This window comes from Olea europaea, unplaced genomic scaffold, assembly GCF_002742605.1.
Source record: "Olea europaea var. sylvestris unplaced genomic scaffold, O_europaea_v1 scaffold512, whole genome shotgun sequence".
Lineage (NCBI taxonomy): Eukaryota > Viridiplantae > Streptophyta > Magnoliopsida > Lamiales > Oleaceae > Olea > Olea europaea.
In genome coordinates, this window is record NW_019263439.1 from 279410 (window position 1) to 297407 (window position 17998).

Genomic DNA, 17998 nt, shown 5'->3' on the forward strand with positions numbered 1-17998 from the left:
GGTCTAAATAGGCGGCTGATTTTATTTGCTAAAAGTTTGCTAATACTGGCTCCCAAATAGAGGCGAAGTCTTGAGTAACAACTTGGTCTAAATAGGCGGTTGATTTTACTGTATAACGTATGAATTTTGCTAAAAGTTTGCTCACAATGGCTCCCAAATAGAGGCTAACTCTAGGGCCTGTTTGGTAGGGATTTTGAGAATTGATTTTTTGATCGTTAGAAAAAAATAGGGGTCCACATGTGAGAGAAGAAGTCAAAAATTACGGCTTGAATAGTAAAATAACAGTCAAAAAATCAATTTTTTGGAGCAAAAAATCCCTACCAAACGAGGCCCTAGAGTAACAATTCTAAGAATAAATATTTATAAGTTATCGAGAATATTTTAAAATTAATACTTTTTATTGTAAAAGTACTACTTCCGAGCAAATTTATTTGGCCATGATAGTGAACGTATGGCTGTGTTTTATTTTATATTAAAAGAGAGATTGAAAATAAATAATAAGTTAAATAAGAAAAAAATTAAATTATTGGAATCCACGAAAATTTACTCTCTTAGACAATCAAGGTGGAATTTACATTCGCTTTCCAATTGTCTTTCCAATTGTCATTCTATGAATTACATAAGCCCAATAAATAACATGTTTAGTAAAGATTTTAATTTCGTTAATATTATTTTTTTGATCGTTATTTAGCTATTTCAGTCGTTATTTTTGAATTCTTTTCTCATATGTAGAACACATTTTATCACTAACGATCAAAAAATCAATTGACAAAATTCCTACCAAACAAGTACAATTCGTCTTTGGCTCTATTTTATTTAAAATGTATTTTTCTTTTTTTTTTTAGATACACATTTTCAAATAAAATAATATTATGCTTAAATTTAAATTTGTTTTCTTTTCTAATCATATGTTTTTTAAAAAAAAAAAATCACTATTTTAAAATATATTTTCATCAAAAACACATTCTAACCCCCGTTTGATCCCTTTTTTGAAATGAAAATGAGTGAAATAGTATTTTTTTTTTTTAAAAATGAGATGTTGAAAAAGAAGGAAAATTTTTCAATTTACGTATAATATTTATTATTTTATAAAAAATTGTGTAATTGAAAATATGAGAGAAAAAATAAAATATAATTTAATAGTGGCCAAATGAGGGTTAATTGAACGGCGAGGAGGCAAAATTCAAATCATTAGGGCCCTCATTCGGTGAAATGGTTGAAAAATGTTAGGAAAATGCTGCTTTGGAATTGACTTTTCAACACCCTTTTTTTTAGGTTTCCTTTTACATTCCATATTTACCCCCCAAATATGCAATGTTCAAAGGGATTTGGTTCAATTTGGGGGAGAATGAATGGTAGGCTAGATCCGTAATTTCAAAGAAAAAGTTGAGGATAGGATAGGTAAAAAGCAATTTCTATGGTTGCCTTGTCTAACCATGATTTCTATCAAATGTCCTTTCTTGAAGGAATTTTTCTTAGAAAACTACTATTGAAATCTAATTTGGTTAAAGTTACATTGTCTTAAGGATTTGACAAAAAGCCTAGCATAATTGTATGTGGTAATATATAATTGAATGAAAAATATTGATTGCATTTTAAACGATCTAACAATAAAATATTGTATGATATTATGTCAAACTTTATATCAATATTGATGTTAATATAGAGTCTCTTTGGGCGTGATTTTGAGAATTGATTTTTTGATCGTTAGGAGAAAAGTGGGGTCCACCTGTGAGAGAAGAAGTCAAATATGACGGCTGGTAAGTAAAATAACGGTCAAAAAATTAATTTTTTGGTTGAAAAAATCGGGCCCAAACAGGCTGATAATATGATTAATCTAAGCCCTTGTTTGAGTTTCATTCTTTAAGCCCTTGTTTGAGTTTCATTCTTTAATATGATTAATCTAAGCCCTTGTTTGAGTTTCATTCTTTAAAAAAAAACATATTCTTAAATAGTATTTTGACATCATTTTAAAAACACATTCTTTAATAAAATAATATTACACGTAAATTCAAAACTTTTACTCATTTTTTAACTACATATTTTCCATCAATACACTATTCAAAAATTCATTTTCTCCTAAAAAATGGGGCTCAAACAAGGCCTCATTTTAATGAAAATCAAACAGAGGATAAGAAAGAAGATTTAAGGCTTTGTTTGTCTACCATATTATTTTTTTTACAGTACTAATTTTTAACCACATATTTTTCATTAAAATAATATTACACGTAAATCAAAAAAATTTCTTCTTTTTAATCGCATATTTCAATATCAATCGCTATTTCATAATACATTACTCACAAATAAAAGGGCACAAACACCCCTTAAAAACATTGAGATAATGTCACGTGAGGACACTGTTAAAAATACAAACGAAAGAAAAGGATTAATTCCAATGAAGTCTCCAACCTTAGACAAATGTCAAGTTGAGTCTCTAACTTATCATTTGCAGCACTCAAGTCCTCAACTTCAAAAAGTGTGCGAGTATCATCTTCAACTGAACGAGAATCGTCATTTTAACAATTAAAAAGTCAATTTTTTGTAAAATGGTTTATCTTCTCCTTATTTTAAATTAAGCCATAGGTATAAACGAAGAAAAAAACAATATCTATAAAAAATCAAATATTCAAAATCCTTCCAATTGCAACTCCCATCCCATCTAATCATCAATCACCGTCGCTTCCCTACCCATCACCAATGGCAACCTCTGAAACTATCTAGATCTACCACCAGCAATAGAATTATGGCATAGAAATCACAAAAGTCAAAGGCAATTTTTTTTTAAATCAGAAAAGAAATACTACGAGTAACAAAAGATAACAACAAAGACATAAATTAAACATGTAGGAACAATGAAGAGGTTTCGAAAATAATTGAGAAGCAAGACCAATAAAAAGAAATACCAAAAATGAACAAAAAGTAAGATTAAAGATACAACCCGAGCACACAAAAACAATGAAGAGGGTTTGAAACAAATATGTGAAAGTAGATACATAAATACCTAGAACTAAAACCCAACTTCATTTAGAGCACAATTAATTATTGTGAATTGGAATTGAATTTTGATGGTGTTACACCTCTTTTAAATAAGGCTCCAGATCACCTTCACATGGCAGTCGACTTGCAAGTTAATAAGGCTCACACTCCACATCATTGACCTGCCTGATCGAGGTAGGACCCAAATCAAGGTGATGAATCTCTTTATCCAATATAGGCCGACCCTCCAAGGTCGAGGTGAGGTGCCATGTCTGCTGCATGAAGAAATTCAAAGCAGTTAGCCTTCTAACCGAGAGAAAAGCATATTCTCACATCACCTCTTCCAAGGAGATCTATTGCACAAATCTACCTATGACGAATTGATATATAACTTTGTAACAAATGCCTAAAATGTCAAATTGTCAGTTTATATTTTAGAAGCTTTTGAGTGGTTGCTTATTCGAAGCATTAAATGCCAGTTAGTCTAGGATTGATGAAGCGATCCCTAGGAGAGGATCTCAACCATTAAGTTGATATTACGTGTCACTTCATTGAATAGTATCACGCGCTCCAACTATAAAAGCTTACACATTGTATAATTTTGAAGGGAAAGAAACTTTATACACACAAACAAAAAATTGCTCTCTTTCTCTCATTTTACTTGCTCTCTTTCTCTCATTTCTTACACTTTCCTAGCATTCATATACTTGTAGCTCGAGTCCCTACACTGAATACTTAATAATCTTCAACTGACTTAATCGTCTATGCTCGCGACTGTCTCCCTAACACTGAAGAAGTCCACATGTTACTACGATTTTGTCCGAGCATATAGGAGCATATCTATGTGGACCTGAGTGGAGCTCACATCTGTTTGCCAAACTAGAGTTGTAAAATCTGAGGTCAACGAGTGGTGTTGGTGGCAATGGTACAATTCCAAGAAAACAATGCAATTTGAGGTTTAGGTGAACTTTTAAGAGGCATTTATGACAACTATAATTTTTTTAGTATTTGTGACGGTTGATGACTTACAGGTTAATTTTGGTTTTTTCCCCTAAATATTGGCTGAAAAAGTAGATATTGTAGTTTTTGAGTAATTAAAAAAATTAGATAACTTAATTGATCATTTCAAGAATTCGAGGTATATTGCTAGGTAATGTTTATAAAAAGATGTTTAAGGACATGATATTTTATTGTTGTTTAGTAAAACTTTTTGTTTGATAAAAGGCAAATCGAGCTTCATTTTCAACCATATATTTAATTAAAAATCTAAGATTTTTAGCAACATTGCACAGTCTCATAACCGCCCTTCACATCCACTCTCACCTAATGCTTGCAAATTTGAATCCGTGACCATCGATGTCAACCATTGGTGATGGGTGGCAACCGGCGGTGTTAGAATTTTGGATGGGTAATGGTTGCAAAATAAGATCGTTGGGGGTAGTTGTATCTTTTGAGGGAGTCTACAATTCAGAGTTTTGAATTTTATATTATGTTTTTATTTTTCAATTTCTTTTCTTCTTATATAAATTAAAAGAAGGTTACGTACAAAAACTTCAATATTTTAAAGTCAAACCAAACGGACGATTCGCATCAAGTTAGGAGTTAGGACTTTGCTCACACATAAAAAGGTTGGAAAACTGCTTACAACGTTCGGTATGTACAAAGACCTAAACAATACACTTATCAAAAGTTGAGGGATTTAGATGCAATTTATCTTACAAAAATGGAGAAAAACCTGTTTGAAATTTGAAAAATTTGGAAAGCAAAAAAAGAAGAAAAAAAAAAAAAAGACACTTTATTAGGCGCTTCTAGAATTTAAGAGAGTGAGCAAAATTTCTCTCTCTAGTTCCATGATGCCGTTCATAAATAGAGATGGGACGGAGAAGAATTATTCAAACAATCAGTAATTTAAATTGGCTACAAAATATCTCATTCTTCGGCAGTTTGCTCTGAAATTTGATCTAGGGATATGTCGACGTCGGAAATTAAATCGGACGGAACTGCATTGTATATTTCGACGACCGACGACAATACCGCGTCGTCACAGCCCCTTAATACTCCGAAACTTCCAGGTCGACTCCGGCGCCGACTTCTGGAGTGTAAAAGCTCTCCTGTTTCTGCTCAAGATATCGATGCCAAGCTCCGTGATGCTGATCTACGCCGGCAAGTATGTAGTCTCTCTCTGATTTTTTGTCTTCCTTCTAGTTTCAGCTCTAGTTTGATGTATCATAATTCTTTTTCTCTAAAAAAAAAATCGAAATGTGAGATCGATACACTTTTTCCTTGAATTAAAATTTAATCATTAGGGGGAATGTGTGCCTATAGTAAAAGAGAAATGGAAAATTAGGCCGATATATGTTTTGAAGGAACTTGAATTGTTTGACATTTGGAAAGATTGAATTTTTAAGCAACAACAGAATGTACTCAGGTAACCTTTTCTTTATTCATGGAGAAAGCAAGCAACTGCTTTCTGTACTTTGAGTGTTCTATGCAGATTTCTCGTTGGATAAATTGAGTTTTTGTAATAATTATTTTGCCAATTGAGTTTTTGTAATAATTGTTTTGCCAAAAAAATTAAAAGCTAAATGTAATGCGCACTTTGCACATTATAATTCTTACTTCAAAGGTTTTTTTTGGCAAGCCTTCTTCATAGTTAAATGTAGTGATTTTGAAGCATAGTTTGTGTGCATATGTAGTTGCAACCTTGTGGTTTCCGTTAAAAAATAAGCATGCTGAATCAATTTTCTGCTATGCTTCATGCATTTGTTATAGTATGTTTTCCTCCCAACGTTTCTTTGAAAGAAATTGAGCATTATTTTCTGTTATTTATCACCACTTAAATATTAATTGGAAAAACTAACATTTTTAACTCATAAATATCAATTGCGATAACTAACATTTTGAATTTTCTGATCTGACATGACATGTATGATACTATGAAGGTGCATGAAGAGCGTTAAATTATTGAAAGAAAATTTACTACTGAGTTGATTTCTAGTTCTTTCGGTTGAAGAATACAAAGGAGACTAATTATTTAGACGAGACTGAAAATCTGAGGACCTTTAAGGAGAGAATCTGTGGCATTATGATGCAACTGCAACTCGGTTCTTGGTCATGTGGAACCATCCTAAGCAGGACAGGATTTGACTGGAGTTTGGCATGTGGACCTAGAAACCAAAGAGAAGTGTAGAAGTGAGGGCAGAGTTTCATATTTTATTAAACCTTAATTAGGTTTGATTTAGCCGAACAGATGATATTTGGTTAAGTTTTTGTATGGTTGATATTAACTAAAAACACCGAGATTGTTTTTCCATATTTTACCCAATTTTTGCTACTGAAATTTGGAGTCAATGAGCTTTGGAGTGTAAATCTTTATATATTGCATCTCATTTAAACTTAATTTATGTACATAGTGGGCTACAAGTTTAGCTCCTGTTTGGTGGGGAGTAAAATTAAAATTTTAGTGGATTTTGATAAAAGTTGATAAAATGTGTTGTTGAAAGTTGTGGGTCCAATAAAATATGTGGTTAAAATTAATTGTTTATTTTGACTTAGATTAAAATCTGAATTTTAGTTTCTACCAAACTAGGGCTTAGTAAAGCATGTTCAAAGTTTTTCGAATGAAGTGGATGTTGACATAGCTATGTTAATAGTTGAAATTTACTCATCAGTAATAAATTTTTTCTGACAATTGATCTATATTTCTAAAATGTAAATATTAATGTGTCTATTTCTACAACTTTTGACATGCATAGACCTCCCAACTTTAATGGTAATGTCTGTCGAATGCAGCAATTCTATGCATCATTATCAAGCAAAGCAAGAACAAAGACAACATCTTGTGCATGTTCATCTTCGCAGGAGAAAGTCATAGGTGGTCGACTTGAAACCAAGCTTAATGCAGCTGAGCAGAAGAGGTAATTTCTTTTTAAATACATTTCCTTCTTCTGTTCATGATTTGTTGGACCAGTTGCTATGGTAATATTGCCATTTGGATTTGAACAAGTAATAAAAAAAAAAAAAAAGTATATTTTACTTTAGATTATAGTATAAAACAATTGAATATAAAATGTAAAAATGATAATCTTTTTTTCTATTCGTTTGATGCTATACAATCAGGTTGAGCATCCTAAAAGATATTCAGGATCGCTTGGCTAGAATGGACGAGCTGCGGCAAGCTGCTAAAAATGGAGTAGAAATGGGTTTCATGAGAAAGTGCAACGAGCTTGGGGTGAAAGTGAAATCACGTGTGCATCAGGCAGAGGTAAACCGAATGGCGCATCTAAAAGTTTGTAGACAACGTGGGGCTGCAATGAGAGAAAGGGCTGTACAGTCCGTAATGAGAAAGCTGAATCAGGAGAGCAAGTATAAGGAGTGTGTTCGAGCAGCTATTCACCAGAAGCGTGCTGCTGCTGAGAAGAAACGATTAGGATTATTGGAAGCAGAGAAATCTAGGGCACGTGCTAGGTACTTGAAGGTCCTTCGAGCAGCTAACTCTGTCTGCTGTCAACGGGAGACAGTGAGAAACAAATTAAAGGAGCAGTTGGAAGAGCGGCTGCAGAGGGTATTCTTTTATTTGAAGATTCAGGAAAATGCATATCTTCTTAAAGTATATATTAGTTCTGCATTTATATATTTTCCCTTTTAACTTTTTTGGGATTCTGGGCTTTTTCCTTTTCTTTATCCAAATACCAGGCCAAGAGACATAGGACAGAGTACTTAAGGATGAGGGCAAGTGTGCGCTTTCCAAGTCGGGGCTCATCAGAAATGATTAAGCACGGGGAGTGTCTGTCAAGTAAGCTAGCAAGGTATATAAACGCTAAGATTCTTGCATGTCCATGGATGTATCATATATGTGAATGTTTACGTGCTCGGTTGTCCGATATATGTGTCTCAGAAATATGTGTCTCAGTTCAGTGTTTTGTGATTTCAGATTCTTGTTCTGCACTCTTTCAAGCTCTCTGGACTTTTTTTTTGTCTAAAAATTTATGGTCTCCAGGAATTTCATTATTCATGTGGGATACATGATAATGAGAATGGGCTACTGCCTACTGTGCTATACATCACCAGTGCCAATTGAGAGAGTGATAATGATAGAATTACATTTTACATCATTTTTACTTAACTATATCATCTTGCATGCCAAATAATATGGAATTGTAAAGTTGCTAATTGAGATCACATAAGAGTCTGAACTTCCAAAAAAGCATTTGTGGCACATATGTTCTTCCTTGCACACAGGTTTGGCTAGTTCGTTTTGACAAAATGACAAAGCTTAATCTTCAACTCTGAAGACCACAACCACATTGGTTTCGGAAAAATAAAGATTTTTGACCTTGTGATAGAGACTTAACATTCTTTTGCTTGTCATCTCTCCACACCTTCCAATGAAAGTCCCTTCGGTAGATCAGTTGAACTTGCTTTTAATTATCCTGCTTTCTTTTTCTTAACTCATTCTCATCATCTTCAACTATGTATTAAAATGGTTCGATTTCTAGAAATAGTGTTTGATTAAATTTGTGAACCCGCTAGAGCTGAATGAAGTGTGTGACGTGTTGAGCCTGAGGGAAGTTATCTGACATTGTCTCTTAAAGATACTGGATGAGTATGTGGCAGATTGAGCTTGTTTTCAGAGCTAGTGTGAAGATATATTATGATCTATGTGACCCTGCACATCTGGGATAAATGTATACAAGTATCAGATTGTCCACTAAACGTCAGTTTGGCAAATTTATAAATGGTTTATAAAGTGGAATCATAGTGGCTTCCACGAAATGTGTGGATAATATTGATTAGTAATTGTAAATATGTGGTTGAAATTAATGTTTGACTTATCTATAAACCATTTATATAATATTATCCAAACAGAGGCTAATATATTGTATTTCAGGTGCTGGAAGCGGTTTGTGAAGCTGAAAGGAACTACACATGACTTGTCAAAATCATATGCATCTTTGGAAATCAATCGAAAATCTGTCGATTTAATGCCATTCGAGAGGCTTGCTAAGCTGATTGAGTCTGGCTCTACCATTCAAACTGCAAAAACTTTACTTGACCGACTTGAAAGTCGCATTGCTATTAGACAGGAAACTGTTAGTGCCAATAATAATTTCCATTTGGAGAACATTGAACATCTGCTCAAACGAGTTGCATCGCTCAGCAAAAGTGTTGGCACGCCTAATGCTTCTGGAAGCACAGGGGTTAAAAAAATAGGAAGTGCTGTACCTAATGGTTCTACTAGGTTTCATAGGTATCCAGTGCGAATTGTTCTTTGTGCTTACTTGATTTTAGGACATCCAGACACTATTTTCAGTGGGAAGGGGGAGAATGACACTGCCCTTGCTGAGGCTACAGAAACCTTTATTAAAGAGTTTGAATTATTGGTTAAAATTATTTTGGAAGGGCCTATTCAGTCTACATTAAAGGAATCTGGCTTGACAACTGCTGGTCAGCTGAAATTTAGTTCCCAGCTGGAAACATTTGATAAAGCATGGTGTTCTTACCTGTATTGCTTTGTCATGTGGAAGGTTAAGGACATAAAATCTTTAGAGGAGGATTTAGTGCGAGCTGCCTGTGATCTTGAGGCCTTGAGGATACAGACTTGCGAGCAGATTCCAGGTAGAGATAGTGGTGATCACAAACTCATGAAAGTATTTGTTGATCAGGTACGAGCCAGCCCAAGTTATGTTCAGTTATTTGGTTTCAGTTAAAATTCTTAACTGGGTATCATTTTTGTGTGCTATATTTGTTATTTTAGGTGAGCGAGAACCTGAAGCTTCTGCAGTTGAAAGTACAGCAATTGAGTGGTAATGTTGGGCTTGAACGTATGGAAAGTGCTCTTTCTGATACACGGACGAGGTTTATTGATGTCATGGTGCTGGGGAGTTCACTGGCATCCTCATCCGATCATGTTTTTTTTAGCGCTGCTGGCTCATCACACGACTCTTCAAGTTGTGATTCTAGAGATGATAATGTGGTGGAAGGTCATAAGAGGGTGGGATACATTGTTCCCTCTTTGTCCAAGGGGGATGATTCCTCCTTATATGGCGAAGTTGGTTCTGCTACTCATGGTGTTTTAGATGATCATCAGAACACCAGTTCAAGGCTGGTAAAGGATAATGAAATGCTTGTCAATGACATTGTCCATGGGATTGATAGTGGTTTAGCAGATGGCTTGAACGTCACTAATGACAACTTAGGGAGTATCAAGGTTAGCATTAGTGCACTTTGAGCTTCCCTATCCCTGAGTCATGCCTGCCAAAAAAGATATATCGAAGAGTTCCTATCCTTGGATTATTGTTCATTAACTTTGCTTATGTTTTGTATGGGGTAGATAGAATAATGTAACCTCATTTTGATTGTCTTTTGTCATTGTGTAGACAAAGGTGAGAGACACCATGGAGAAGGCTTTCTGGGATGGTGTCATGGAATCTTTGAAGCAGGACAACCCGGATTATAGTTGGGTTCTTAAGCTTGTACAAGAAGTCCGGGATGAACTAATTGAAATTGCTCCTTCAATTTGGAGACAAGATATAGATCAAAGCATTGACATGGATATTCTCTCACAGGTGGATAATCTTAATTTTGCAATTATTAAGCTTCCAACTCCACTTTCAATTCCCTGTATTTAGGATTACTTGGAAATTATCACATTTTAGCCCCCATTTTGTTCCTATTTAGGTGTTGAAATCTAGAACATTAGACACGGGATATCTGGGAAGGATCTTGGAATTTGCGTTGGTCACGTTGCAGAAACTTTCTACACCTGCTAAAGAGGATGAAATGAAATCTACTCATTACAAGCTACTGAAAGAACTTAATGAAATTTCTCAAGCTGGAGATATATCTACTGCTTCATTCGCTAATTTGGTCATTAGGGGCTTGCGTCATGTTCTCCAGGAGATTCAGGTGTGTTGGCAGGTCCAATGCCTTTTATCATTTAAAGTTTCCTACTTGATATTTTTTCTGGTGTTCAGCTTTTGATGATTCTTGTCGAGGCCATTAACTGTAGTTATCCTTTTAAACTGTATTTTGTTCTCACTACAAAGAGAGGTATTTATATTGAAGAATCAATTGCAGTTTATTGCCCTTTTGTATTGGTGGTCCATTGTCCACCCTAAAGTCTGTGGCTTGTTTCTCTCTGCGTCCATGTTTCAATTTTTAATGCAACTCCACAAGTGATAGAATCACACACGTTGAATTGTACTACCTCTATCCAAAAGGATTATCCTACTCTCTGTTTATGAAAATTCTGTGAACTTTTTGCACTTAAGAATTAACTTTTAAGAGTACATGGATATAAAATTATTCGCTAATCATCGGCAGGAACTCAAGCATGACATAAGTAAAGCACGCATCATGATGTTGCAACCACTCATCAAAGGGCCTGCTGGTTACGAATACCTTAGAAATGCTTTTGCCAATCGTTATGGATCTCCTATTGATGGCCCTCGCTCTTTGCCCTTAGTAAAGCAATGGCTTTCTGCTGTGATGGCTGATTCAGAGCAGATCTGGGATGAACTCTTGGATTCTCTATCAGCTCTAGGATTAAGTAATGTAAGATATAGTCAAGAACCTTCTCCTACAATGCTCAGGACCGGAGGTAACATTTTAAGGACATCGACATTGGATGTTCAACCCAACACTGTTGCAGGTTTGTTTGGTGACTTTTGCTTTTAATTCTTCTTAATTACCTTTACTGTTTGCTTTACCTGTTTGTTTGTCCTTTTTTAAATCCATGTGAAACTGTCAATCAGAGAACACTATTGAATTGTTAACAATTTCATTTCAAAAATGTTTATGTAGAGGCTGAACAACCAGAGTGCAGTGGAGAAAAGCTTGATCTCTTGTTGAGGCTTGGTTTATTAAAGCTTGTGAGTGATGTTGAGGGGTTGACAGTGGAAATGCTCCCTGAGCCGCTTAAACTAAATCTCTTCAGATTGAGGGCTATTCAGTCTCAACTTCAAAAAATAATAGTCATCTGTACTAGGTGAGTGAAATCCTTATATAATGTCTCTTGGTTTTTCAAATTATATTTTCTTTTCAGCATTACATGTGGCCTAGATAAGTGTGAATAAAAATATGTAATGATCCTTTTCCTGAAAAAACAAATTAAAATTGCCATTCAGCAGTATCAAATGCTGTTTGATTTGGAATCCAGCACATAATGTGTCCCTTTATTTGATATTGCAGTTGAATGTGATAGAATCGTTGACAAACAAAGACTTAATTTCTCTGCAATGTAATTGGGCGCACCATTGCTGCTACTATTACATTTTGTCGTTAGTTAGATAACATTATTATAGTTTTGGGTTTAATAATATCTATTAAATATCTTGTATAAGAGTCGGGAGGATAATTTTCCAGTGGATGGTCAGAATGTCCGATAAATACATTTCTAATGTCTCGAACGATTGCATTCTATTTAAGTCAACCATAATTGCCTAAAGATGAAAACGAATGAAAAAAAAAATTATGGAAAAAACACTGATTAACACACAGTTTTCTTTCCATGTAGGCTTATTAAAAGCGGGAGGGTGCTATTTTTAAAATTTTATTTTTCTAAATAGTGTATATTGAACTATTTTGTTGCAAGACTGAATGTGAAAGTCTGTTTTTCAGCATATTAGTTTTGCGTCAAACCCTTGTGAGCGAACACCTGGTAATTAGCCTCAAGGACATGGAGAATGTGATATACAACTCTAGAAAGCGGCTGTCTGAACTCTTGGATCACTCCGAGGATGTCGGATTATCGAAAATTGTTGAAACGATTAGCTGGTCTCCAGAATGTGAAGACCCAGAAAAGACCCAAGCAAGGAAGGAGGTTATGGAGAATACGTTGGGAAGGAGCTTAAGAGCTGGTGATGACGTTTTCACACGAGTTTCTCGAAGTGTCCACTTGGCGGCAAGAGGAGTTGTGCTTGGTGGGACCGGAGCTAAGGGTCGGCAGCTAGCGGAGATGGCACTTAAACGTGTTGGGGCTGCTCTTCTCGTAGATAAGGTGGTGGATGCTACGCGTGGACTGGTTGTGATGGCAAATGTCTCGGCCAGGGTTCATGGAGATTGGTATGAACAAGTGCTCATGAATATATGATTACTTTCTCCTTTTCCGTCGTTTCTTATTAATCGTAAAATTGTCGGGATTTATATATCGTCGGAACTAGATGCATTAAGAGTTATTGCTGTGTGTGATTAATTGTGATTGTGCAAGGGGAACCACTTGGCCTCACTGAAGCTGTTGTACAAGTAAAATTTGAGTGTGTGTCTCGTCTAACGTACTAATGTCAGGAAGAAATTTCATGATAAAGTTGTTCCTTGTTTTGAAACACCATGTCGCCCCTGTTTGATATATATTTTACTTTTGTTTCTTGTAGAAAAGCTCTAAAAAGTACCTTAAAATTTATTTGAAAACTAATTTTTGAAAGAGCTTTCTATAACGAAAGTGGTTTTAGGGGAAGTCATGTCAGGTTATTATTATTATTATAATTTTTTAAAAGCGCTTCTAATTAGAAGTGATTTTATAAAATTAGTCAAATGAGTCTAAATGGTTTTTAGATATCAAAAGTTTCTCTTCTTTTCAAAAATCGTGTCAAATGGCCATTTCGTAGTTCTTAAAAGATTTCCTTAGTTTGAGAGGAAGTCACGTTGAATTAATTTTCTTTAAAAGTTCATTTAATTTGAAGAAGTGATCTTATAAAATTATTTAAATGAGTCTAAAATTAGTTTTTAAATCTTAAAAGTTTCTTGCCTTTTCAAAAATTGTGTCAAATGGGCATTTTGTAGTTCTTTAAACATTTCCTCAGTTTCAACGAAGACAATTCATTAATATCTGCGCTAGAATAATTCTTCATAAAGAACAAAATGGTGCGTTAAAATTTCGGGAAATAATAGCATTTTTTTTTGTTCTTGATATACTTGTCAAGTTGTAGAGATACTTTTGTTTTGCTGCAGAATCTAAATTTTATTTTCATAAATAGAACGAGCACTAGGGTTGGATATGGGCTGGATCGGTTCGGTTCGGTTCGATTCTCGTTAGAATTGAATCGGACCTAAAATTTTTGTGTATAACGAGAACTGAACCGAACCTAGAATTTTTGTGTATTTAGTAATTGGAATCGTAGGGTCCAAATTTAATTATGAAACAATTCGAATTTGGTTCCATTCGGTTGCATTTGTTTCGTATTATAATTAAATTTTTTTAATATTTATAAAGTTACATTAATTTAACTAATGATATGTTCAATCTTAGTTCTTACAAAATAACGTAATCTAATCTTATATATCTTTTGCGTTTCTTTTTATTGAGTTTTTTTTATAGATTTGATTGTTAAAGTCAGAAAAATGAAGATAGTGAGCTCACAATAATTAAAAGAGACGTTGTCGAGTTTTATTTCGATTTTTTCAGAACGGTAGAAATGACACTATAGTAACAGATTTGGATAAAACTTAAGTCAGTTTGATTATGTTGCCTTTGTACTGAAAATTAGAAATAGGAAAATTATATTTTTGGGTTTGAACTAAATTAACTAGTTAACAAATTTATTTAGAAAAAATAAAATAGTTTGGGTTATTTAAAATAAATTAATTAAAAAAAATTAGGGAGATTCGGTTCTTGATCTAGAACCGAGAATCGAACCAAATCCATCGATTGTCGATTCAGATACCTGTTTGGGTATTTAACTTAAGAAGAACCGTTCGGTTTGGTTTTAGAGTTTTGTCCAACCCTTACGAGCACGTACTTTTTTTTTTGAATCATTTGCACTTCATTTTTATTTGAGAAAAGAAGTTTATGATATTTATAAGCTATGTAAACTTGGAAAAAATGTATTTCATGTTATAAAGATTAATTGTTCATATAAATGTATTAATTTTGTGGTTCTATCTATGTAAATTAGTGCTCTAAAAAACGTAATACATGATGATGTGTGGAGGTTAAGTTTCGATCGATGAGTGCCTAATTGAGGTTTCAGCCAAAAAAGGCGTGGAAAAAAGTTTTCTTATTTTTATATTATTTAAAATTTTTAATTAATTTAAAAATTATTTAATAATACATAAAAATTATAGTATTAAATGCAGTTTTAAGAGTTAAACAAAATAAAAATATTTTCTAACAATAAATAAGATATATATTAAAATATAGCTAATTGAAATATTTGAGGAGTTTTTAATTTTTATTAATTAGCAAAAGAAAGGAAAATGATTAATTAACTTATAAACAATAAATAACTATTTATACGATAGTACAACGCATTACAGTCAAACAAACGGTAATACACTACTATCAAATCAAAAGTGCAAAATATTGCAGACAAATCAAATGTACAATGTACTACAGTCAAATTATAGGGATTCTTATTCTACATCGAATGTTTACAACAATATTCTTAGAAATGCCTTCTGTAAATTAGTGGACAAATAAGTAGGTAAGCAGGTTTTTGGATATTTCAATCTATGGTCTAAAAGTTGAAAAATTTATATAGGAAAATTTCATATATAAGAGATTAAGTACGATCCATTTCAAAACTAAGAAACAGTGTTTAAAACTTCAAAAATCAAACACTAATTAAATTTTATTTATGAAATAATTAATTAAAAATATATTTTATTAATTAAATATATTAAAGTCACAATTTTATACTATTTGATCACAAATTATCGAAAATTAAATGGTCACAAATTATTTCTTGATCATGAATAACAAAATTTATAGGTCACAAATTATTTCAGTCACATAAAAAATTTTATTGGTCACAAATTTATTTATCAAGCACCAATTACAAAGTTTTATAAGACACGATTCAAAGTTACATTATTCATTTGTCATTAAATATACAATATATTGATCACAATCTAAAATAATTGGTTACATATTATTTATTGGTCACATATTAACCAATTTATTGTTTATAATCAACTAAATAATTGGTCACAAACTCTATCCCACCAAAAACCATCACACCACTGCCACGACCACCGTCACCCCCATGACCACAACCACTTCACCACCACGATCACCAACATATCACCATTTTCAAATGCAAAACCACCATTAGATCCACTGTCTGATCCAACAAGAATCACCCCAATTGCCTTCTACCACCTTCACTACCAACAAAAAACGTTGCCACTACCAAATTTAATAAAACCATCATCACCTCCAAATCCAACAGTCATTGCTATCCAAACATCGCCAGCACCCACAAACTACCATCACCATAACACGAACACCAAAACCAGAACATTGCTCGATGAGGATGAAAGCCAGCAAATTAGATCTTGAACCAGAAACGTCGTCATAGCTATTGATGTCAATCTGACTCATCTGCTTTGATGGCTCACGGCTCGAGTTGACTTTGCTCGTGGCTTGATGCTCTTTTTTGAATGACGGTTCAAGCTCGCCATACGGGCTGGCTCACCTGATAGACTGGGATGACAATTTTTCATTCCGACCCTATAAAATTAGAATTTGGGTCAAATGACTCATCGCTATACTCAAGGCTGACCCTGGCCCAAGGCAACCAAGGCCATTGCCTATGACCTCCAATTTGAAGGGGCCTCAAAAGAAAAATTAAAACTTCAAGACCAACAAAATATTTCCTTGTTTTTTTGGGTAGGGTCTCTAGTCCTTTAAAATACAGCAACAATATTGGTCTAAATAAGAGGCCCAAATTACTTGGGTCATTAACTTACATTCTTGTTTAAGAAATAAAATGGATCTATAATTAAACTATTGCCTAGTGTTATATTTTGTTGTATTTTTCTATCTACCAGGATGGCAAGATCTACCAAAAAAAAAAAAAAAAAAAATAATAAAAATAAAAAAAACAAGAATCAATGCATAAAAAAAAAAAAATTAAAGAAATTTTCCCTATAATGTTTTCCTAACCTTATAAAATTTCTTTAAAATATATATATATATATATATATATATATATATTAAAGAGACTTCTATATTTACTAATAAAATTATATTTAAGGGTCTCGTCACGATTTGTTGCCTAGGGCCTCATAAATTTCAGGGCTGCCCTTGGCCATACTAGTTGAAATATGGCCCTCCACAGGCTCGATTACCTGCCCATGGATACTTCAAGCAGGCAGTTGTCTGAAGTAGCTTGAACACAGGTAGTTCTTAAAGTAGTCTGCTTCAGGCAGGCGACTACTTGTCGCTTGTCTTAATAGACAAAAAGCCTGCTTGCTTTCTGGCTGCATATCTTAGTAAAAGAAAAAATCGAGCTAGCTCGATAATGCCCAAGCCTAAAACTAGAATCAAGCCTCAGTTTTTCGATCGAGTTCTGGCCTGAATTAGGCAAAAATGCTCAAGTCATTTTTGCTCAGGCCGTGTCCAAGCCGCAATCTTCGGCTCGTGAGCTGACTAGTTTATATTCGTAGCCCAATCCCATTCATCTCTTGAAAACCACAAAAATCCCTCTCAACTTCGTTCTCAAATCGTGTTGCAGTCTTGTTGGTGGACGTTGCTTGCCTTCGATGGTGGTTGTGTGAGGATCGCCTTTGCCGTTGACTGTTGAATTTGGATGGCGCAGAGAAGGAGTCGAGAGAGATTGGAGGGGAGAGATACAATGAGAGGAGAAATTTTGATTGGTTTAAGGATTAGTTTAATTTTATATTATTATTAATATTTAAAGTTTCAATTATCTGATTTTTGAAAAATAATCTTGTACATCTTAATTTTGAATTGAGAAGCTTAAAACTCTGGCTCTATGTAATAATCACAATTTATAATTATTAATTTTTGGACCTTTCAATTCAATTGGTTTAAAAGTTAGAAGACTTTATGTAGGCTAGGGTGGACGAGCCTTTTAAGAATCGTAATATAATAAAAAGTTAAAAAATAATAATGCTTAAAGCATTAAGCGCTTTCGTTGATCATTAAATTAGTGCATAGGTCCATGCCACGCCTCGCACCTAGGCAGGCCATTTAGATCACCGATATAAGAGAGGTTACAAAATAACATGAAGAGATTGGGAATGTGCAAAAGTAGAATTTTCTACATTCATTTGATCA

General features: G+C 33.8%; 1 protein-coding gene across 2 annotated transcripts; it reads left to right on the top strand.

Annotated features, from left to right (window-relative positions):
• The first annotated feature begins 4804 nt into the window (after positions 1–4804).
• On the top strand, positions 4805–13304 carry LOC111388646. 2 transcript variants are annotated; one of them, XM_023013404.1, is made up of 11 exons: positions 4805–5143; positions 6769–6893; positions 7096–7540; positions 7672–7784; positions 8867–9641; positions 9734–10186; positions 10356–10544; positions 10657–10884; positions 11302–11629; positions 11782–11965; positions 12598–13304. In XM_023013404.1, the coding sequence occupies exons 1-11, from the start codon at positions 4946–4948 to the stop codon at positions 13067–13069; spliced, it is 3510 nt and encodes a 1169-aa protein (XP_022869172.1). In that variant the 5' UTR covers positions 4805–4945; the 3' UTR covers positions 13070–13304. The 2 variants fall into 2 exon arrangements, with proteins under 2 accessions (XP_022869172.1, XP_022869173.1); XM_023013405.1 differs by having other exon boundaries at positions 4806–5143; positions 6838–6893.
• The last annotated feature ends 4694 nt before the right edge of the window (positions 13305–17998 follow it).